This window comes from Manis javanica, chromosome 6 (assembly GCF_040802235.1).
Source record: "Manis javanica isolate MJ-LG chromosome 6, MJ_LKY, whole genome shotgun sequence".
NCBI lineage: Eukaryota > Metazoa > Chordata > Mammalia > Pholidota > Manidae > Manis > Manis javanica.
Genome location: NC_133161.1, coordinates 39,828,227 through 39,845,075, shown reverse-complemented (window position 1 = coordinate 39,845,075; position 16,849 = coordinate 39,828,227). Strand labels below are relative to the sequence as shown.

General features: G+C 41.3%; 1 protein-coding gene across 8 annotated transcripts in view; it reads right to left on the bottom strand.

Annotated features, from left to right (window-relative positions):
- The window catches only part of ELMO1 (engulfment and cell motility 1), a 516,082-nt gene that overhangs the window by 263,696 nt on the left and 235,537 nt on the right, over positions 1–16,849 (bottom strand). For all 8 annotated transcript variants that reach the window (XM_017670942.3, XM_017670934.3, XM_037027353.2 and 5 more), the window contains one exon: positions 6,217–6,321. In XM_017670942.3, the coding sequence (XP_017526431.1) occupies positions 6,217–6,321 (105 nt within the window). The remainder of the gene's footprint in view (positions 1–6,216; positions 6,322–16,849) is intronic.

Genomic DNA, 16,849 nt, shown 5'->3' with positions numbered 1-16,849 from the left:
GAAGTCTCAAGATTTTATAAATTCTGTAGTTGATTGGACAAAAGTTCATTAAGAAAATCTTTTACTGATGAAATAGTACTATACCAAGAAAAACATACAAGAGGGGCCAGGTTTGTTCTTTTCTGTGTTGACCCACCACCAGACTATTTCTCTAAGGAGTAGTGACATTGTTTAAAATTAGGTCACTGGAAAGGAAGCAAGTTCTAAGTGGTTCTGATATATTTAACTGTATGGTAATTTGTAAAACAGTGAAATATTTACCTGCTCAATCTACGGTGGAAAAATGCAAAGAAATATCAAGTAAAACTTTTATGACTTGATAGGTGTTCCCAGAACAGGTCACATCTAAAAATCCAGAAGGAAACCAGCATGTGGGGAAGTAAATCAGATTAAAAAAAACAAGCCTACTCTCTTTCTTTGCTTGCTAGTCTATTTTCTGGTATCTAAGAACTAGACCCTACGTTTGTTATTAACTACCACACCCACCATGCATGGCACCAGCTTCACAGATGATAGGTGTTTGATAATATTTCCTGAATGAGTCAGTGAATGACTAAATGTGAATCTTGAAAGGGAGTTCTCTTCCCTTAGTTGGATGCTTTTTATCATCTAAGTAGATGGACTGTTTTCATTTTCTGTGTGAATTTTATTCCCCTGAAAAAGACACCAGCAAAAATAGAAGCATCTCTTTTGCATGCATTTGGCTTTTGTGGCTGCACATTTAAATAGCCTACCTGACATTTTTAGGGTCTGAGATTAATGCACAGCATACTTCTGTCTGGCTGAAGTGCCAAGAGGGGACCAGATGACTGACATTAGGTTCTGAACCTCCCTTGAACTTCTGAAATACTTCTGTTTGTCACTTATCACGTCCCTAGTCTGAAACTTACCACCACATCTGAAATCTGGGAAGTTCTGCAGGAATATTTCACCAGGCTCATTTATTCCTTTAAATAACATCATTTGAGTGTTAATCAAATATTTGTTAATATGGTGATGAATAGGGAAAAGACATCCTTGGAATTCAAAGGTTTTACAGTCTAAATAAGATAATGTGATATTGTATATAAGGTGATAATAAAATGGAAAGAGAAGGTGCCACCTCTGTAGGCATGACTCTGACCATGCTAGGTTTAGGAAGATCATAACTGAGTACAAACACTTGTTTGATGTCACCATCAACTTTCCATGTCTTCTAACCATTCTTCTTTGTTCCCTTCCTCTCCATGTCAAGAAGGTCAGCACTCTTGTGCCCATCACACTGCAAACCCAGAGACAGGGTGCTGCAGACAGGAAAGAGACTGAGATTTGAAGGCCTATGATTTAATTTCAAGTTCTGCTTGTCTACTGGCTATTTGACTTAATGGAAACTCTCTGCACCTCCCTATGTTCCAGTTCTTAAATCTATAAAAAAGGGATAACAATGCTGATCTCATAGGCTTTCCCTGAAGACTGAACTAACCTATAGAGTATGACTCGTATGTTATCCAGGGGATGGTAAATGTTACCATGAAGAATTAACCACTTCATCCTGAAACCACTCTCTCTTTCAGTTGTAACATTTTTCCTAACTACTTTTATGCTCCCACTCTAGACCTGTTTGGGAGCCTGAGGTTTTCTTTACATTACTTCCTGTTTGGTGGCTGAATCTGGCTCCTGCAACAGCCAGCATGAATCTTGAACTAAATGAAAACCAAGTCATTTGAGTTTCTCAGTAGTTTTCCAATGACTAATTAAATATACAAATAATATATGTTCTAAGATCATAGGGTCCAAGTCCAAAGGCTTTATTTCCAATGGATATACTAAGCTTCCAAGGTACTGTGAACTGTCATTTCAGGGAGAGGAAAGAAAAAGCAAAATCAAAACAGCAAGCAAAAACAAAACAAACAAAACGCTCAACTCCGTACTGTTAACCTGTCTGTGAAATAATGACAGCAGGATCATGAGAGTGAGCCAGGTGCCGCCCTCCACCTCTCACAGAGAGAGCCTTGCAGGGAGAGCTGGGAAGTGAAGCATCTCCTGAAAAACTAAAAGCAATTATGCCCAGAGTAAATAAGACCCCAAAGTCTGAAATCATGCTATGCCTCCGCAGTGGCATGCTCAGATTTGCAATTGCTCCTCACGTGCTGTGCCTGTCCAAGTGTGCCTGTCTAGTACCACCACCTTCCTTAGTATAGTCACAGAATTTAGTCAAGTAATACACGAGAAACCAGGCTGCCCATCAATAAATTAACATCACAAAAACAGACCTTTCTGTAATTGTTAAGAGGAATGAAGGCCATGATCCTCAGATGAGAAAAATGAATTGATCGTTGTTGACCAGAGACCATTTAAATAAAAACTAAAGAAACCTTTTACTCAATTAACAAGAAATTAGTAAAACCCACCATGTGCCATGTACCACAGGAAGTAGGCTTGTGGGCCAATGGTGGTCCACAAAGTGTTCTAAACCCTGGTTACAAAGATCGTCCCAGGAGCTGGCATGAAAAGTGGGTTCGAAGATACCAGACTTTAGTAGGGAGGCCATTAATATGCAACAATGTAGATGAATGGATTAGTGGGAATGAGAAAGTTTAAGGATGTAGAATACACAGAATGCAGTATCTGTATGGGTCTCACTGCCTCCTAGACATGTTCACCTGGATAGATGACCCAATGCACACAGGGTCTGGCTGTCCCCACATGACTACTCCTCACAGGCCCACACTGCCTGGCTCACTGATGACACCACCATCTGTCTGTTCACTCGAGCTGGTGAGATCCCTCTTTCTCAGAGAGAGTCCAGTTTATATTCATCCAAAATAACTCATTCAAATTGCTTCTCCCCAGTGCTAGTGCCACCATCCTGGCTCAGGTTACCACCATTTCTCTGTAATTTCCAAATTTTATGTTAGCCTCTGGTGTTTATTTCTCACATTTGTTTTCTCACAGGAAAGTGAATTTTCTAAAATTAACTGGGGCCCGGGTTTGAGAGCTGACACTTCAGAAATTCTTTGCTGCCTTTTGTTTAAAGTTCCACCAGATGTCTTCGTGTGGTCTAATGGCTTCCTGACGAACTGGCCTGCCTTTGCCTCACAGTCACCGCACCCCATATATTTTAGCCATACTATACTATTTTGGGTTCCCTGGATGCAGCGCACACCTTTACACCTTTGTCTCATGTTTCCCTCTAGGTGGGGACTCTCCCAATGCCCCTTTCCTTTTTCCCAGTTAGCCAGCACTACCCAGCAGGTCGCAGCAGGGACACCTCCTCCAGGGAGCTTTCCTGACTGCCCCCCACATCGGTGTTGGTGACTCTCCTGGGACCCCAGTATACCTCCTGTCCACTCAAAATACATTCTAAGTAGCTTGCTAAGTGCCTGGCTTTACCCCTCCACCCCTCCTTTCCCTCTTTAGACAGAAAATGTCAACAACAGGACTCATGAGTAACGCGTTCCTCGGAGAACTCCCATCACCCTGCTCACTGCTGGGCATTTGATACTCAGTAGACATGTGCAATCTGGGTGACTGAGAGGAAGAAAGGCCCACAGACAGAGCCTCTGTGTTCATGTACATCGGAGGAGGAGGCAGAGGGAGAGAGAACTTTCAGACAGACCAAGAGAAATGGCCAAGAAAGAACAAAGATGGACAGCACGGGCTGCAGGCAGGATAAGAGGCAGCATCTGGTGTCCACGAGAAGGCCAAGGCAATGGAAGAGGCAGTGCCTGGAAGCCTTGGTGCAGGGGTTTGAAAAGGGAGTGGCAGGGGAGTTAGAAAATGGGGCAAGAAGACAACTTGGAAAAATACAGATACACAGAATCTGAGGGAACATGACAGCTGTAGGGGGTGGGTATCGAGACTAAAGATGGAGAATGTGTGCGTGTGCATATGCGTGTGTGTGTGTGTGTGTGTGTGTGTGTATTTGTGTGTGTCTGCATGTGAGACAATTCCTCTTAAAAATCTCAATCATAAATCTGACTGGCAAAGTGATTGGTGAGGCTACATTCAGGTACAGAGTAAGTGTTTATTGAATGAAAGATGTAAATAACAAATAATTACATTCAGGCAGGAGCACTGTCTGGTCAAGAAAAAAATGAAATTTATCAAAATGTAAATTTATTTAATGTTTATGTTTCAGAGAAGACCACTCAGCTCATAGATCAAAATTTAATTAGCTATCTGGAGTGACTATTTTCACTGTCTACATCACTATTTCACTACTACTGGGATATATTTTCAAAGCCATCAAAGCACTTCCTGCGGAATACCTTAGACTTTATAGATGATCTCCTAACCCCATCTAGTCATGTAAATAAGTTTAGCTTTCCATCCAGTGGTGAATGCCCCAAAGTCAGGTGGGACACAGAAACTATCAGGAAAGGAACACTTTTGAGAAAATAATACGCATCTCAGTTATAGGACTTGCTAACCAATAAAGAAAAGGGCATGTGGACCCAAAAGGCCACATTTTCTTTACCAATAGGCTTTTTATAAGTCTCTATCAGATAGACTTCTGTCAGGTTGCCATGGTGTCACTTTCATGTATAACAGTTTAGAGAACACATTGAGGGAAATGGGCTTAAAACCCTAAATTAATTTTCATGAGACATATGCTTCTTATGCAATTAATAATACATTTAGTATCAATAAGCTCTAATTTTAGGAACATCCATCCACAAACATTTATCAGTTAATGCTAAATTCAAATTCTATTTGGTTTCTTCTTTTCACACTCAACTCTCCAAGGCTATACTACATGGTATCTCAAAAAGATTTATTTGCTTGCTGTGAGAACAGATTACATTCCTAGAAAAAAAACTGTGCAATAAATATATACACATACAAGCCAAATTAAACTTTAATGGAAAAACAATTTTCTTATGAAAGACTGCATTTCTGACCAAGCACCTGATACCAAACCTTTCAGAGAAATGCATAAAATCACTTCTATAATCAAATTATAAATAATATTTCAGTATAAGTCAAAGCTTGTCAAATTGCATATATGGAAAAACACATATAGTGCCTAAAGGGAACTCAGAGACCTAGCATGACATTTTTTAAGGGGGCTACTACTGGATAGGACAATTTTTTCACTGGGCAGACTGCCCCAGGTCTTACAGGTTCTGGCCAATAGCACTTCACTGGGCATGGTAACTACCAAAAAAACACACCCGCACGTTCCCAGATGCGCCTGGGAGAATACAGCTCCCTTGTTTAGAGGAGAAACTTCAACCTTGACAAAAGGGATCGCCCCCTCTTACATCACAAGATAGCAACAGTGTCAGCTCTCAAACCCAGGCCGCAGGAAGCCAGTGCCAAGAGAGACCCAACAAAGAATGTCAGAGTAACGGACTTTTACTCTATTTTAATACCAGCCTTACTCTTCATACATTAGGCAATTCATTCGTCAAATATTTTCTAAGCTGACATTAGCCATCATTTTAACCACTTCTCAGTTCCCTTGCCCCCCTTATTCATATCCTCCTCCATCTCAACCTTGGATGGGTATCCCTCATCCCAGCTGAACCTGGATTCCTCTCCCGGAGGACAGGGGACAGATGGCAGCACACACCCAGAGCCTCAAAGGGAGCAGCCCTGAAGGGCAGGGGTCCTATGCCGCCATCCCACCTGTTCCTTCCCACACCTGCTCTGCCCCATCAGCAGGTGGCACCTGGCATTTCTCTTCCGGCTGCACCCACAGAGGAATCTACCTTGGTAGTTGGAGTGTCACTAGTCTGTTACGAAATGAGAGAAGGCATCTCTTCCCCCCACCCTGACTTTTCCCATTCTTTTTTTTAAAATTTATTGTATTGTATAGTTAGACTGAAGTACATTAGATCGAAGAGAAGCTGTGCCAGAGAGAATCCTGGGCCTCTTTTCCAAGAAGTTGAGTAAGTCTGAGGTCTACTGAAGAGTTGGGATTGTGCAGTTGTTTCTCCTCCTTGTTGTTATTTGACTTTTAAGAGTTTTGGTCATAATTCAATATTAAACTACATTAAATATTTTCCAGTATCTATTGTATTACTTCAAATGTCATCAGGTGAAAGAAAAATTTTAAGTTAAAAATATATTTCAGTATCCCTGATTAATTTCACTTAAATTTTTATCTTAATGAGTGATGAAAGCCCAAAATCTGGGGCCACTTTCTAAAGGTAATCCCTCCATATCTGTAATTCTGAAATTAAAATGCAGTAGGAAACTTAGAGTAGTTGGAAGGGGAAGCGTGCTTACCCGGATGTAGGCATCCTGGTGGTGCTTGGCAAAGTACAGCATATTGTCCAGGGCTAACATTCCAGGTGGAGTCTGGGTAAAGTCCATGGCAGGATTGACATGATTCTGTCATTAAAATAAAATGTTTGATCAGGTTAGTTCTTCAGCAGATTTCACTAGCCACCAGATGTCTGGCTTCCTCCTCCAGACCAAAGGACCACAAGACCAGCTCCAGATAATCCAGTAGAATAACATTTTCTACCTCCATGTAAACCTATTAGTTTGGTGGTAGAGGCTTTTTTTCTACAGGTGTGGCAAAAACAGCTTTCATACCAGGGTTAAGAAACTCAGCTGAAGATCAAAATACAGGATTATTCTTAGACATGTAACACTGAGGGAAAAAGACAGTAATGTAAAGACTATATTTCTACTGGCTGTGCTTTAGTGGAACCAGTAGCATTTGGGAACAAAGACCTGGGATAAAGCCACATCTTTGCCATTTACCTTTCTGCACCTTAACTTCCTTATCCTCATGTGTGAGGGTTAAGTATGGTTCCAGCTGTCCATGGACTTTGTGAACTGTCCAGGGCTACACAGTCTCTGGGCCTCCGAGCCTAGACACTTGATAAAATTCAGATGTCCACAGGGTCCTGACATCTCTCTACTCTCAGGGACTCTCCTAGCCTTGTGGCCACCAGACACAGCACAGAGGAACACACAGACAAAATAATACTTATAAATATGTCCAACAAACTCTCTACATGCTTGAGTTCACCCCATAAACATCATCAGACTCTTGTTCAGAGCAGCAAACCATTCTCCACCATTAATCACAGAAAATGATCACCAAGATCTGTCCTGAAAATTAAGATCTAAATGGTGAATGACTTAAGGGAAGTCATTTTTTTGTTGTTAAAGAGATGAAAAAGAAATGGTAAAGAAAATTCCTTCTACCTCATAGTCTAGGTGATTTGCATGAAATTACATATTTTTGTTTTGTTCTCAAATCCTTATTAATAAAAGCTTGAATCTCTGATTTGCCAAGGAAATTCTGGTTAGCTGCCATACTTTCTAATTCAAGTACAGGAAGGTCTTCTTGTCTCCTTGTTCAAGGTTCAAATCACCCACAATTTTCTACATTATTCAAGAGTATATCAGTGCTGATTTGAATAATGTTAAATGAGCTAATAAATAACATCTAAAACTACAGGTCAGTGGTGTTGCCACCAGGCCACAGTTCCAGTTTCTAGAACATCTCTGCCCAAATCTCAGTAAGCTGGGTCAGTGGAGTGACTTCACTATTTTCTTTTAGATCCTATCCTGATTTAAGGTGTTAGAGAGTTTAAGTACCAAAGTACTACCACTTATGATCACAAAGATACATCTCACAAAATAAATGCAGTTGTAACAAAAATGAAAATCACTGGACACATCAAGTGCAGTGGAGCTCAGCTTGAATCTGACACTGGAGCAAAAAGGGTCAGCTTGTATTCAATAGTGGGAGGGAAAATCAAAATGCTGGAAATAACGATCAGAGATTTAGTCTAAAAAGTATCTTGCAATTAAAGATTTCAAAATGGTTTTTAGTTCTTTAGAAGAAAAAGTAGAACTTCCTCCATTACTCCTACCTTCATTATTTTGACTTTAATTCCTTAGATTTCCATGAAAGCAAGTAAAAAATAGGTTTATTTGCTGAGTACTTTCTAGGGGCTTGCTCTAGTTTGTGTTTTATGTATGATCTCATCTAACAAGTAGGTGGTGGGCATTACTGTTGTGCCCATTTTACTGATGAGAAAACTGGCTCCAGTGAGAGAAGCAGCTTGTCCAGGGCCTCACAACGTTGGCTTGGCAGAGCAGACAATGTATTGTTTGCTCCTACTTTTTTCCTTACCACCACTTTGTAAGTTAAATGCACTTTTTTTTGGTACTGCTAGCATTCTGACTTTACACAGCCTGAGAAAAGTTTATTTGAGAAAAATGTATGCTAATCAATATTAGCTGCTATGCAGCATGGTCCAGCCAACAAAGGAGAATGTGCCAAACCTAGGAGTAAAAAACAAGATGTGTTTCAGACCTATTTCTAGTGTTGGTCTATGAGTCTATTCCAAAAATAAATACACAAAAAGGAAACCAAATGACAAAAATTAGTTTCTCTGAATCAGGTTTGAACAACCCTGCCAAAGCCATGTGTTAGCGAAGTTAACCAGGGAGAAAGTCCCCATGGCTCATGAGTCATCAGTCTTGTTTGAACTGTGCTCCCAGGACCTCCTCAAAGCCTCCTTCCGTCAATCACACCCTGCCTTAGGCACACATTGGGGTTATCAACTAGGGCGCAGTTCAGAAAGGTTTTCAAAAGGTCTTACAGTTCAGAAACTATTTTTAGTGTTCTTTTGAAGAACCATACAGCTACTTAGCAAATAACCCCAATAAAATAATGCCTGCTATGTGCCAGGCATGACACAAAACATCTTGCATATGCTAATTCTAAATCTGCATAAAACTCCCATAAAGCAGGTTCTATTATTCTCCTTTGACAGAAAAGGAAACTAAGGCACTGAGCATCTGGGTGGCTTGTCCAAACTTTCTGAACCAGGATGTGGCAGAGCCAGAATATGAACTCAGAGTACAAGCTTTTAACCAGGACTTTGGTATCAAGCTGTTGATCAACCTGACCCTCTGGGAATTTCAGAAAGATTTCCAAGGCAGGTCCTCCAATGTTGTGGTTCTCCTCAATCAACATCATTCACTCAGACAACATGGGCCTATGATCCATCCTTTTTAAAATAAAACCTGTGATTTCTCCATCCTTCCCAGCCATAACAGACCAAAGTCTCTCTCATGTTCAATAAACCATGTCTGACTGTCTTCAAAAAGTACATTCTTACTAAACAAAAGCCAGTTTGTAAATTGCCTTTGATTTTCTATGACTTGCCCTCAATTATGAAGCATCACTGCATTTTAGATGAAAAAAAGTATTTTGTCGTTGTGGCTAAACTATGTTTTTATTTTTCTCTCTTGTTCTTGAACTCCAGGTATATCATTTTGCAGCATCTCACTCCTTGAAATGATTGGTTCCTTTTTCCTCTTTTGGTTTTAATAGCCAGTGAAGTGATTTTACAACCACAGATTCTTGATAATGGAAAGAGTGTAAGAATTACAAGCTGAAACATTTGAAAGCTTTCTATACTGTGACAAAAATACTCTGAAAACCCGACAAGGCCAACAGTTCCCCCACTCCTTTCTTATTTATGAGATGCTCTGGATACAGATTTCTTTTCTTTTCTTGTTCCCTGCTATTTTTTTCCACCTGTCTTGAAGTGGAAGCTGCAAGAGCTTTGATAAATGGCTTGAAATTTTCCCTTGTTTTACTGCAAAAGCTGTGTACCTCTGTACATCCTTCTGGAATGCCATTTGTTAGTTCCTGCAGAAGTGCTGCCCCTGAATCACATCAGACAGCTCTCAGCCCCTGGAGAAAGGGGTAGCGGCTGCTGCCCTTCCCCGAGCACCAGGGTTTCCACTTTTGGAAAATGGCATCAACCAGCTAAAGGTACCAATCTGTTAGATATTGGATGTGTGGTTGCAGATTTAAGAGAATGTTTCAATCTGTTTCAGGCCCACACACCCGTGGCATTAGATTGCTGGAGTGGACCTCAAATGTAATCTAGGCTGGTTGCCTTATTTTATAGATAAGAAAATTGAACACCTGGTGGAGAACAGTGCTGCTCAGATTTGAGTAGGTGTCTGAATCTCCTGGAGGGCTTGTTAAAGCACCAATTGTTGGTCTCATCCCAAAGTCTGATTCAGAAGGGTTGGGGTAGGGGCTGAGAATCTGCATCTCTAACAAATTCCCAAGTGATGCAGATGCTGCTGGTTGAGGACCACACTTTGAGACCCACTGGTGGCCTGAATGGCTCGTTCCAAGTAATACAGGGAGCATCAGAATAAGATATAGACTCTGACCCACTGATCCCTAGAATCCCACTCAGCTTCACCTACACCATGCTTTGAACGCACTGGTTCCAAGGTGCAAATGCATTTTAAATATACTTGCTACTTATCTGCTTTGTGCTTTGGCCTCTCATCAAGAAAGCAGACTCTTGTAATTCAGAAAAAGTAATTATAATTTAGAAGCCTCTCACACCTCTTATCGCTCAGATTTCTAACTAAAATAAAATGTATCAGCACCTCCACAAGGAGGGCAGGAAACTGTAATCAGTCAATATTTTCTACTCTTCAATGCTTCCTGGATGGGGAAGCAGTGCCAGCACTAGCCTGAATGATTTTAAATGAGCTGTGTTTTTCAATTACCAATGCCATGCTAGTCCTTCATTAGAGTGGATAATAAAGAGATGATTACAATAATGCTTGACAGATGGCATATCGTGGGGAAAGCCTTTGCGGATTTAGGAGTTAATATCTGTGCTGTATAAGTGCCTACATTTGCTGAACAAATATAGCATTAAAAGCAACCTTTTAAACAAACTGCATTGAGAGAATATTTACTCAGTCTACAAAAAGCCCTATCAGGGATATTTCTTGAAGCTGGTAGTTTAAGGTCATGTTCTCCAAGGGGAAGTAAGATTTGATGGTTGTAGCAGATCGCTTGGGAGTTCAGTCAAATGACACATGCCTCCCACTCCTCACCTCCCCACCCAGGAGAAAGGAGTGTATGGGTGTTACAACAGGCTTCCTAGAACAGCAGTTACCAACCTTGGATGCATCTGAAAATCCCCTGGGGAGCTCTGAAGAATCCTGATGTCCAGGCTGTACCCCAAATCAGTAAACGAGATTCTGTAGGAGGCAACCAAGTAACTGGCCTTTTAAAGCTCCCCACGTGATTTCAGTGCCCAGCCAGTGTTAAGAACACTTTTCCCAATCAGTGGGTCTCAAATTTTAGCAGGATTAGAGTCTCCTACAGGGTCTGTTCAAACATATTGCTGGGCCCCACCCTAGAGTCTGTGACTCACTAGGTCTGCGGTAAGGACTGAGAATTGCATTCATACAAGTTCCGGGAGCTGCTCCTGGTCTCTGGACCATACCTTGAGAAGAACTGCTCTAAACATGCAAAAGTATGTTAGGGACCAATATCCATCAGCTGACAGAGTTGGAACTTTGTTTCCATGTACCACATGTTTGGTTAGACACCAAGTTTTATTAAAATGCCTGCTCTGGATAGGATATGCATTATCTGAATTGACAGGTTCCACCACTCTCTTACCAGGCTGCTTCACACATTTATATAAGGAAGCTCTTGATGGGATTCAACTTTGTGAGCCCCCTATATAGATTAATGTTCCAAAAAGTCCTAGATGTAGCCTTTACAAATCTCTGGATTCTGGCCTTGAACTCTCTCCATTAAATTCAATAAAAATCAATAGTTTGGACGAATAGAGAGAAGCTAAATTTGACCTAATAGTGGGTGAATATGCTGAGCAAAAAAATAACTGTGACCAGGTGGGTCTCAGTCTGGTAGGCATCATGCCAGCCACTCCAAATGGTGATTTCATTTAATCTTCTCAACTACCCAACAAGGTAAGCATTATGAATGGGGTAAATGTTATTCTTCTCTCCCTACAGATGAGGGGCAGAACTTGCGACCTGTGAAAGATCACGGCTAGTAAGTGGCAGAGTCACCACTTCAATTCTGGAGTCTTATTTCCTACTTAGGTACAAAAGGTCTTTAGAGAATAGGAAGATGGACCCTATTCACAAGAAGTTTAATTAGAAAAAATGTGAAGTCCTGTAAAAAGACTTTTTTAAAATTCAAGTGGTTATCCACAGAATAAGAGAAACCTGGCTTATGAATAATTCATGAGAGCCCATCTCCTCATCATTAAAATTTGATTTGTTCAGGCAGAGCACCGAAGACCTGCAGGAAGCACCCAGGAGGATGCTAACGGTCCCGAACAACAGTTCTAAGCCACATCACTTCCCCACTGTGCCTGCCTCTGGAGGGCACGTTCTCTCCTCCTTGCCCACCCTAATACCTCTGCTAGTCTAATTCCATTCACCCACTTGCTACCTCCTGACCTTCACTGGCTCTGTTTTCCCTTCTTCGGCAAGCCCACAATCATCTTTTGGGTAATACTCTTGGTTCAACTGAACTCTGGGACCATCCACAACGACCCAGTCACTAAGTGAACCCCCAACCTGGGACTGTTCTGAAACTTTAGAGTCCGTTACCCTTCAGACTGTTAACCAAGAGTTTAAGTTGGCAGTAAGTCCAGTAGGAGTCGATTTTAGATGGCAGTCAGAAGACGCTGACATATTGGGTTTCATAAACAGGAGCACAACATGAAGAACAGTGGAGGTCATTACTGACTGGGTACATCTAGACACAAGACACAGTTCTGGCACACACTGCAAGCCACTCCTGACGCACAGGAAACCATGCACAAAAGGGTGGCCTGGAAGAAGCAAAATGGTCTGAACAGAAAGGTTTGTCAGAAAAGTTAGAAAAAACTTTTAGATATTGCCTTGCCTGAGGGTTTGTGCCTCACACAAGTTCACTATGGATTCATAGAAATAACAACAGAATGTTTTGGGGGTAAAAGCATTCATACCCAGTTTCATTTGCATGGCAGTAGGTTGAGCATTTGTATCATGCCTGCATCCAGCTGTCTGCAGGCCCATATTCCAACCCCATCTCTGCCTCCGCCCAGAGTTCTTTCTATAGTGACACAGTCAATAATAGCTTATTGCCTACAGGTGTGGAAGCATTAGCCTAGCATTAGGCCAGTTACATCATCAAGTAGTTTAGGGTCAGGTGAGGATGCTGGCCATAGGACCTTTCATTTTCCCCACAGATAATTAGCCCAGGAAAAAAGAAGAAAGGTGTTTGTGGTATGGTTGTGGATATGGGAAGGGGGTGGGCTGCTACTGGCTTTAGGTTTCTGAAGGATTAATATTATTCTGTGCAGCTACAGAAAACAGGATTAGTAGAGAAGTTCCTATCCTCAGAAATACTGAAGCAAGGACTGGATGTACAGCAGCAGTGCTATAGACACAACTAAAAGGGCAGAGGATTGGGGAAAATGCCTCTCGATGCCTGCAGCCCCTGGTTTATTCTGTTCCCATCAAGTAATTTTGGATATGTCTACTACTGTGCAAGGCACTGTGGGAGACAGGCATGATAAATTTCATCCAAATATGAATTTGAAATGAAGTGGTACTAGCCTTCAAGAAAGTTCTGTGTCAGAAGCAAGGAATTAAAAGACTTAACAATATAGCTTTGAAATATGCACATGCACACATACACGTAGAGTCATAAATAACTTCACATACACACATAATGGAAGACCTCACACTGGAAATTCTGGGTTTAAGGCAAACTTCTTTAGTTTAAAAATAGTGTCCTCTTAAAAATTTCTCTTAAAAGGTCAGAAAATACCATGCACTGTCATGTATACAATTAAGGAAAATCCAGGTTCACTCTCACTTCATTATCTTGAAGAAGTGGAGATAAGACTTACTGAATAAAACGATCAACATGAGCACTATTTATTCAGAATGTTGATTCAACATTCAACTCAAAAAATTATCATAAAAACTCAATTAAAAAATGCCTTGAGAATAAATTTCCTTTAAAATGAAGCTGGTTATATTTTTTTAAAGCCTTCATGAATAATTAAATAATGCTGCCAAGGTTTATAAAGACATTTGCAATTTTTCTTCAGAGATGAGCACGTGCAGGATTCTGAACAATCCAAGCACCGTGGCTCACAGTGGCAACACCTTATGTGTTTTTCCCTTAAATCCCAGCTCATTGTATATATGGATAACATATCCTTTTATATATATATGTATATAGGTATATGTATATTCACATAGAGAGATACATATAATAAAATGCACAAATCTTAGTGTATAGTTGATGAACTCTGACATGTTTATACACACATGTAACCATTGCTCAGATCAAGATTATCAAATATCTCAGCTCCTTTTAGAACCCCTTTCCTCCCACCCTCTGTCACTTTAAAACAAGAGGTGAACAAGCATTAGTCATACACAGTGGGTTTCTGCATCTTCCTTTTTTACCCATCCCCCTGGAAGAGCACCATCTAAAAGATCCATCAAAGGATGCAGAAGTATGCTACCAGCACCCCAGAGCAGGCCCAGTAATCAATCAGAAAACCCGTTCCCTCACCCCAGGCCCAGCGCAGCTCTCCAGGCAGCCTTTGCTAAGGGAGCCATGACAGGCCTGGAAGACAAAACCTCCTTGCCATGCTGGAGGTAGGAGTGGGTCACCCTGCCGCTGCTACAGATGGACCCCCAGACGCCAAAGGGAGGAGGGGGTTTGTGTGCTGCAACACAGCCTCCTCCAGGACCTTGTGCTGCCCGGCCCTGGCATAGAGATGGTACTGATGGTGGTAACAGCTCCGGCTGAGGGGGTGTCAGCCAATGCACACACAGCCTTAGTGGGTGCCAACAGCTGTTCTAAGTGAGAGGTAACTATAGCTCCAGGGCCACATCAGGTCCACCACTTATTTTTGTACAGTTGTGAATTTAGAAGTTTTTTTTTCACATATTTAAATCATTTCTTTAAAAGATAATCACAAGAATAATATTCTGTGACATGTAACAATTACATGACATTCACATTTCAATGTTGACAAAGAAAGCTTTATTGAACACGGCCCTTCTTACTTATTTATATATTGTTTGTGGCAGCTTTTGCATATGGTCTGTAAAGCCTTAAAACATTTACTACCCGGCCCTTTACAAGAACAGTCTGCAAGCCCCTATTCTATGCTATTTGTTCTCACAGCAACCCTCTGAGTAGAGAAAATCAGTCCTCATTAACCAAAAGTTAAAAATGTCAACTAACAGAGAAATGCTAACATTTTGCTCCCTAGACAATGCTATGACCCCTTCGTAAATGTTCAGTGTTCTACTCCCCTGGGTAAATATGGTAGTCATTTTCAAGATTCCCAAGGTGTAACTCCACAAGGTGTTATGTTGAAAGGAATGTTCTTAGTAGCCTTAACTTAGTACCCACCCTGAGTATCTTTGGGCCTCTCTCCCCTGCTTGACCAAAGGCAAGTCTTGGAGGAGGCCTTTGACATATGCAGATATCAAAGAGGGTGATGCTGATACATGAGGGCTTAGGGCTGTGGCTGATCGATCACTGCAGTGTGGCAGTGTTTTTCTCCTTTCTCCCTTCAATGCCACTCTTGTAAATGGCGAAGTCTCGCTTTTAAATGTGGAGGCTGTGGTCTCTTTTTCATAACAGAATAAGTATAATTCTTCTGCCTATTTTAGAAATGAAGAAACTGAAGCATAGAGAGGTTAAAATTTCTTGCCCACAGGCATATAAACATTATGCTGGGATTTGAATCCAACAGTCCAGCGCCCATGTTCTTAACTGCCATTCTAAAACGAGAATTGGCTGAACTACGCAATGGAAAAATTCACCAGTTGGAATATTGTACCACCTTTAGAAATTATGTTCATAGAATACTTAGCTATCAGAACTGAAAAGGATAGGAATATAGAATATATGCTATGTTCTGTATACAACTTCTATAGTAGTATAAATTTCCTTGGCAATGTTCATTTTACGCACTTTCTCTATATTCTTATTATATACATTATATATGTATTAGCAATATCAAGATATAAACTTAGCACATAACTATGAATTTTTTAAGTGCTTTTTAAAACTAGGAGGGAATTCACCAAAGTATTAACAGTATTTATTTGGTGGGAAAGTGGGAGATATTTTTCCACTTGTCCATATTTTTTCTAATTTTCTCTAATGAAGATGCATTGATTTTTACTTATATTTGATTAGAGATGGGCCAACTGTTCTCGAACAAGAGAAGAGAGATCATCCTGTGGAAGAACATTGAGAAACAGTTTGGATTCTCAGCCTGGACCCTTCGCAAGACCCTGCTGAGGCCTTCCCTGCAGGTCAGCAGCCAGCTGGGCCAGAGGGATGCACTCTGGGCAGAGAGGCTCATCAGCACCCGCCCCAGGAAGTCCTGTGCAAACAGCACCTCACAGAGTGTGGGGCAAGAAGGGTTTTGTTTGGATAAGAGGCCAAGGACAGGTTCTGTTATATCTGAATTCTCAGAACCAGGGCCAAAGTCCTGAGGCCTCTTGTGCTTGAGCCCTTCCCGGTCGTTCGCTCGCCTTGCCTGCTTGTCAGGGTACAGCCCTCCAGGCTCCTAGGACCTCCCTTAGTTTTCCTGCCCCTTTTAAGCCAGCATCTCCTAGAGCCTGACAGCGCACACCACACTTCATAGTTTGTCAAGGGACTGTATGATCACTGCTTCAGGCTGCTGCAGTCACTTCACCACTGGCTGGGCAAGCCTGGGCCAGCCCCAGGATGACCACCTACAAATGTTGGCTGCTGAACAATGAGAGGACCTTGATGGGCCCTTCAAACTACAAAGTGATCTTCAAAGTTCTTGGAAGGAGATTTCTTCTAGAGAATGTAATAGAAACAATTCCAAAGAGAATCAGCCAGAGCTGAGGATAAAAAGACCAGAGGAAGTGCCATAGCCTCCACAGTTTGAAAATCAGTATTGAAATTAATGCTTTAATTGAACTTCTAAAAATGCATCTCTGACACACCTCCCTCCACTCTGCAATCAACAAATACCAAGGGGGAATGATCTCCCCTCCTGGGTTTCACTCATCAGGGCCA